This window comes from Merops nubicus, unplaced genomic scaffold, assembly GCF_000691845.1.
Source record: "Merops nubicus isolate BGI_N331 unplaced genomic scaffold, ASM69184v1 scaffold30485, whole genome shotgun sequence".
Lineage (NCBI taxonomy): Eukaryota > Metazoa > Chordata > Aves > Coraciiformes > Meropidae > Merops > Merops nubicus.
The window spans coordinates 1-7,608 of record NW_008608122.1 but is presented as its reverse complement, the minus strand read 5'-3'; the positions used below and the strand labels follow the sequence as shown (position 1 = coordinate 7,608).

The window sequence follows — 7,608 nt, the reverse complement described above, 5'->3', positions numbered from 1 at the left end:
CTTGGAACTGGCTCATACTGGCTTCACCTGGCATCTGGGCAGCTTCTAACAGCTTCTTACAGAAGCCACCCTGTAGCCCCCCAGTAAAAACACATTTCACTGTATCTGCTGTTACGGAGCAGCCTTTATTCTGTCAATAAAAAGCCAGCCTAGGACAGCAGCAAATGAATGGCACAGAAAATGTTGCTACTGGCGCAGCTGGGCTGGATGATTAATACAAAAAAGAATGTAAGCCACTCAAGTTTTTTAGGACACTGGTATGATAGGTTCTAAGAAACCTAATGCCAGATACTGAATATTGCTTCTACACAAAATCTGTGTTGCACACACCAGAGCAGCCACATTTTCTTCACTGGTGTCTATCATTTTGCGTCTCCAGCTTCATAAGGTGGTCCTGAAACCTTTTAATGTCTACTCGATGCTTCATTAGGAACTTCCCATTTAAATGAAAAACAGGTATGTCATATTTGTATTTATCATACCACACTGAGTTCTCTGGAAGGGTAATGTCAACCTCCTGCAAAATAAACTGTGAGAGAAAGAAAGTCTGTTAGTGAACTACTACTGAACACTGAAAAACAATATCTGCTTGTCTTTTGATCAACCTGTTTTTCAGAAATGCAAGACTGTTTTCTTGGTGCTTTTGGATATACTCTTCCATGTGGTAGACAGTTGCCCATTTTGTGGGTATGAAACGCATGTAGCCACAATCCTTGGCTGCATGTCCACAAAGGATTCTCTTCCTAGTCCATTACAATATTCTTGATCCTCTGTGGAGAACCACGCTCCTATAAGCACCAGCCACAACAAATAAGCAACTGGCAACACAACAGCTGCCCATTAGGCAGCAGAGGACAACACCTCTTAATGCTTCTGCTAATAGTTTCTTCCTTCATGAAAGGGATCAAAAGCTGGTTGAAGAACTGCAAAAAAAATTGCAATCACATAAAGTGTTTGAAACCCCACTTAATAACATTCTTCCCAAATAATAATATTACTTGCCTCATAGAATTTGCAAACTTCTCTACTAGACAAGGCAAGAGTCTTTGCAAAAGCAGTGGGTTTAAAAACCATTGTGACATGGTGTGTATTGGTTTAGTTTGTCAATACTTACTTGACTAGCATTCTCACAAAATCCTTTTGGGTAATGAGTTTTATGGAAATCAGTGCTGAAATTGTCTTGAAGAGGTCACCCATGAAAGAATAACAGATGCAAATAATTTAAAGCAATTCTCTTCTACAAATAAAAAATCCAGATTAACTGTTCCTTCTGTGTAGAAAATGTATACAGTATTGCAATACATTACCCTTCTCTTAAATGGCTCAAGCACTTCTTTTGCTTCATCACATAGAGGGCACGGTTTCTAAGGGGAAATATTCAGGTCAACTTGGAGCACACAGTAAAACATTCAGTTAATTTGTACTGTAAAGTAACACAGACAGACAGGCATTATCATTACTGCACATGTGGGTTCCCTCCCCCATACCAGAAAGTCTTTCTGCTTTCTAAATCTTTATCAGTGCAGCATGGATGGAAGGAAACCATACAGCCACATAATTACTTTTAATTTGCTATTGCTTTTCTCATGGTGCAAATTAACAGTTTTCAATGGCTCTGCTAACGGCTGAGTCAAGGGCATGGTTTGGAAGGCCATGCACAGAACCCTTCTTCTGGTCAGCAGCAATGAATATTCAAAGCATTGCCATCGACAGCTGAAAACTGCAAGTACCACTCTTGACAGAACTTCCCTTGATAAAAGGGGAATGAGGAAGTCACACAAGTGATTTCTAATCTGATTCAGATCAAGCCACATGGGCCTGTCAAAATATCAGAAGAAGGTGATTTAAGATAACCTGGCTAACTTTACCTGAAAGGAACTAAGCGTGACCCTGCAGCCTGCAGAGCTGGGAGGATACTAACATCCAGTAGGGAGAACTGGAAGAGAGCTGCAGCTTTTTGACCTGTGATGGTGTCAAAGGAAACCTCTCACTTCTGAAAGGTCTGCCACTACAGTTATACAGCTGAAGAAGTAGATTTTATTCCTCTTAAGTGTTACACAACCAATAAAGCAAAAAGAGGGTAAAGAACAATCCACTTTTTCCTTGTGCACTACCAAAACTATTTCCATGTATTTTCAGTCCCACAGGTAGTACTGAAATCAAACATGAGTGCGTTGAAGAGCCTACTTGGGCTGCTGATGCTTTTCTTGTGCAGATTATATATAACAACTCATCTGTGTTCTCCATTTTCAGGATGAAACACTGGCAGCTGGAGAACAATTTTCAACTTGTAAATAGACCATAGTGTCACTGAGACACTAGTATCTTGAAATTTTCATTTGTTGTTTGTAACTACTTGCTTGCTTCAATGAGAGTAGGACTGTGCTGTAAAGCCTAGTGTAAAAGATAAGACCCAAAGTTAAACGTCCAATGCTACACAAATTTGCAGGGTAGAAAAAGCAGAGCCAAGCCATTTCATTTGGGATTCTCATATATCAGAGCTGATAAATATGTCATTTTGACTAGCTTTATTTTGTAAATAACTTTTACCTTGGTGAATAAAGTCAACACTGGCTTGTTTGCAGTGGCTGAACAGAGTTCTCTCCCCAGTGGACTGGACAAATGTCTTGCTAGTTGCACTGTTCTGCTCAGAAGACAAAGCGCCATTGTCCTGTTAAAGCAAAAATAAAATGTTTGTTTTGTGGCATGTTATAGCTCATTACACTTAATGTGAAGATAAACGTGATACTTCAATCACAGTTCTAAAATACAGAGTCAAACCATTTTCCTGAGATCTTTATGTTCACAGTATCAACGTATTAATCAGAAAAATGGTTTCCTACACAGCAGGTCAGAAACACTGCGTAGCTCAATGAGTGTAGTTCCATTGACAAAAATCCCCAACAACATACATATTCTTGCTGGAATACCTCTTTTAAATTCCCTAACATGAACACAGACATAGATGGAATATGCTGCTTCAACTGCATGGATGCCAGTAAGAATTACATGGTATTAACAAAATGCACAAGTGTTGTACTTTGAACCTCAGTAATCTTGCTGCAATGCTTGGCATATTCTACTTACTCAAAATTTTTCCACTAAGAAACTAATCTGCACCTAATCGGAATATTAATATAGTGCTTTCTGCAGTGAGCAAAAAGCTGCAGCCACGACGATACAGCTTAGCAATATAAAAAGCATGCACATTGCCCCTAGTGCTTCCTGCAACAGCAAATTAAAGAAAGATATTGATGGGTTTGTGATTTTTCTGGGAGAGTTCATGTAAGTTTAGAGTTCTTGAAGGGTGCCATATTGGAGTCTTGAGGCCACTCACTCATAATAACACTAATAAAAACAGTGCTTTCCCCAAATTTCTGTATTAATGAGACCTTTACAAGGGATTTTAGAACTGAAAGGCAAAAACCAGAAGCAAAAGTGATCCTGCACAGAGACATAAAGAATTTACACCGGGGAGATTAAGACCCTCTTAAAGACAAACTACCTCTGCCCAGTTTCTGTTCAGTCACAATTTGACTGAGGAGTTCTACTGACCACAGCTAACCCTAAGCACAGCATGTAATGGAACAAGGTTAAACCACTTAAGGGTGAGCAGGACCACGTTGCCACGGATAAGCATGTTTCAGGTGTTCAGAAGAAAAGAGCCTGGCGCGCTCACTGAATCTCTCAGTACTAGTATTACATAGTTCTGTTTTAAGAAAGACAGTTCAGCAAGGGCAAGAAAGAAGGTCACCACTAAGGAAGAACAAACACTGCAGCAGGCTCTAAACTTAAGGCTACTTAACTGCTACGTTTCTGAGCAACAACTACAAGAAAAATTACATAGATGACATGACACTGCTCCACCAGCCTTACCACACTGTCAAAGACACTTTTTTTTTGTTTTACCCAGACAACTCTGTGAAGGGTAACTTGCCATGTTTCCAGATGAAGTTCCAACAGAATATATACAAAGAAAAGGTATTACCTTTTGAAAATTATAGCCTGAATGATCAAATTTCACTGCTAGGGAAGAATCGTATTTTTCTTTGATTGTGTAAAAATGAAGTTGTCTAAAATGCTGCAATGAACAGGCTTTGGCATTACTGTTTCTTTTGGGCCAGACATGGTTCTTCACCTGTGCATGCCAGGCTTGATACCAGTAAAAGTCAGCTGCAGGCATGAAGCAGTATGCTTGCTGTCACAGCAAAACTCCAGATAACTGGCACAGCACACACTGCCACTGGCCACAGTCCTTGGCAGCTACTGCACTTGTTTTACTTAGCCAGGCAGAAATCTCATTGTCTGGCTGTTACATAAAAAATACAGAAATAAACTTGGAAAAATGCAGAACTGGATGACAGTAAATAGCCTGTCATACTTAGAAATTTTTCTGTCTACAATAAATAGGTGCCCAGAATGGATGTGGTTTTGGCATAAATAAACTGCAGCATGTCAGCCTGCTCACATGCAAGACAAAAATGCCAAAACAATTAGTTTGTATTCTGGGAAGTTTTTAAATGAATGCTTTTGCTACCAGCCTAGCAAGCCAAATTTTTCAAGACAAGGAAAATACCCCAGAATTCTTTTCTGAACAGCAGAATGAATAATGCCTAGACTTCCATGTATCTTATTCCACCATATATACACATAGGTGTATACAATGGCTGTAGTTCACTCCTTTATACCCTCTTTTTTGATTCCTTCACCCCCTAGAGGCAATTAAATTGGTAAATTTGAGTCCAGTGGACAACTCCTACCAAAATATCATCCAAAGGGGAATGAATGAGACAGTAGCAGTACCTAAGCTTCAAGATCTCACAAGTAGAAATAAGTTAGCACAGTGTCATACCTCCTTCCCGATTTTAAGTAATTATAAACAACACTTTCTTTGGAATGCAGGTGCAAATCTTCATTGACCAGTACTACTACTGAAGCTGCTGTTTCCAGAGTTAGCATAAGACTGGCCAAACGTTTTTATAAATAACTGAAGGAAAATGGAGCCCTGGCTGTCAATATATTCACACAGCTAATGGTATACTAAGGCCCTACTGTACTGCTAGTTGCAAAGTGACTTGAAGGTCTAATCCCAATCTTTAAAGTGACACCAGTTGCCCGGCAGGCCCCACTCCTGCTCTGCTCTGCCATCAGCACAAGGCAGCTTGAGACATCTAGCCCTGTGGGAGGGGGGCATACTGCCAGGTGCCATCATGTTCCCACAGTACAGATGATACAGCTTGGCTTCCCCACACTTCTGAAGCCCACAGCTGCCAGACAGCATCGTTAGGAAGCAGACCTGCTGCATCTAACCTGGGCAAAAGCACGGTGCAATGTCAGCTTCAGTGGGTTGCAGCTGAGGCTCTGTCCTCACAGAAATTTGCTTTTTAAATTAGAATATACTAATCTTAGTTCACCTGATTAAGTAAAAAGGTTGTGGATAAAACCAAATAGCAGGGGTTTTGCACAAACACTGACAGGTTCCAATATTGTGAAGGGCTAAGTGCAGCTGCTGTTGGTCAGGAGCAAATATCCCACCACTCATCAGGCAAACCTCCCGCAGCAGCTCCGTTTGTCTGAATGGCATCCCAGAGCCACACGGGTGCTTACTGCACGCATGTCACCACCACGTGAAGAGGCAGGCTCCCAACAAGCCAAGCTGAGCCACACTTCTAGAATGAAGGGCTCCAAGCTCAGAAGTCATTTCCACTTTCACCTCCAACAAAAATAAAGTGCCGCACAGACGCCTCTCAGCATTCATCACATCCTGCTCACATCTGTGCCATACCTGTCTTTTGTTACAAAGAAACTAAAACGTTAAAAGCACACACAAACTCTTTCCACATGATTATTCTGGAGCTCTCTTTAGCCTACTCCCAAGTAATTATGAAGATTTGTTTGAGTGACAAAATGAATATATAAATTTAAAAGAGGATGCTTGTGAAACTTGGAACTTATCCTCCCCGATACTACAGTGTTACAGAATAATTTAACAAACAATGCTTGCAAGTCTAGACTTTACCCGTGCTGTATTTTGCAAAGCCAAATTTTTTTTGATAGAATTTCCATCATGTAATAAACCCCCAACTGCTGGAAAAAGAAAACATGGCACTAAAACTAGCCATTATTTTGACAAGATAATTATCTGCATAAACCTTATGTCAGCATCAGTCAAGGCAGGCCATGGCTGATCTTTTCCTCCAAGCAGGTGCTATATACTCTTAAAGAGAATATATTATGCTCTCTATCTCAGCTTCAAGTCACCCACATACTCTTGCTCTGTGGTTCTGAATGTATCATATGTGTAATTACCAATACATTTGGACAGGATTATGCCCTGTTTTGGCCCTGTATACATATACGAGGATTAAATTATTATGAACTAGCAGGCATTTGTCTGTATACACTTCACATTCATGTAATATTTGATTTTAGAACCCTAACCCGAGTTTGGCAGAAGATGGGGATTGCCTGGACAAATCACACCTCTTTCTGCACAGTACAGTAACACACCAGGGAAATGGAAAATGTCCTAGACATTTCCTACCTATTTGTCTAAAAGAAACTTTTTAAGTGTCCATTAAACTGATTCCCAGCCTCCATTTAATCCTCATTCTAGTATGATGAAGAATATCAACTGAAAGAGCAAAGCAAGCAGATGCAGATGTAAGAATACGTGCTCATGGACCAAGTCAGAGGTAGTTTAAAACAGCTTCCTTCTGTTGCCTCTCATTAAAAACCAGATAAGGTCATCAAGAAAAGCAAACTTCTAGCAGTCTGCTGTTGTCAGTTTGATTAGTTACGAGGGAAATTCTGAAGAAGAAAACACGGTGCCACAGCAAGAGTCCAAGGAGCACGTGTGAATAGGCACACTAAATCCTGTAGCTGTTCAGATCCCCATAGGGCTTTTATCCTGCTTTTACCTCCTTTCACAGGGTGTGCAAAATACAGGAAAATCCTGAAGTTCCTTTTGCAAACGCACATAACTCTAAAAGTCCTTATGGAAGAATCAGGTTTTTACATCAACTTAAATTCATAAATGTGATCGGTAATACCACTTATCTCTGTAAGGCACTGTTATACATCAATCAATACACATTTACATACATTTTCTCCTCCAAACTACAGTACTCTGTTGTAAACACCACAAACCCACTGCATTCCATCCCAGACAAGATTAAAGGTATAATTTCATCCTAACATTCCATGAATTTTGTGTAGTGATCCCTCAGAGGTATCCATTCAAGGCTCCAGTCCAAGACTTGTACTCGACATTTCAGATAATTTAAGAAACACTCAACAGGCTCCTGTAATGGCCACAAAGACTAAAGAAACCGCATATACAACAGACCCTTTTCATAAAGTAAAATTATAACAGAACTGAAAAGCCTGTTTTAAACATCTCAAGTTGAAAAATTTTCAGCTAAATGATCCATTCCTCCTCAAGAGCCGGGGCCATAGATCGGGTAACAAGTGTCCAGAGCTCTTCCCATTGTCTCCTGTGATTAGAAAGCCTGATTTCTTCCAAAGACATTTTCTAAATCAACAATGCCCTCTGCAGACGGGGAGGGTCAAAGCCCGCTGAAGATCAAGCGAGCGCCAGAGCCCCGA

General features: G+C 40.3%; 1 protein-coding gene across 1 annotated transcript; it reads right to left on the bottom strand.

The window, feature by feature from the left end:
• Positions 1-349: 349 nt before the first annotated feature.
• LOC103772835 (chromosome unknown open reading frame, human C5orf63) lies at positions 350-2,667 on the bottom strand. The gene is made up of 3 exons (XM_008940180.1): positions 2,551-2,667; positions 1,308-1,364; positions 350-529 (listed from the first exon to the last, which is right to left on the bottom strand). Exons 1-3 carry the CDS (start codon positions 2,665-2,667, stop codon positions 350-352), a joined length of 354 nt encoding a protein of 117 aa, XP_008938428.1.
• Positions 2,668-7,608: the final 4,941 nt, after the last annotated feature.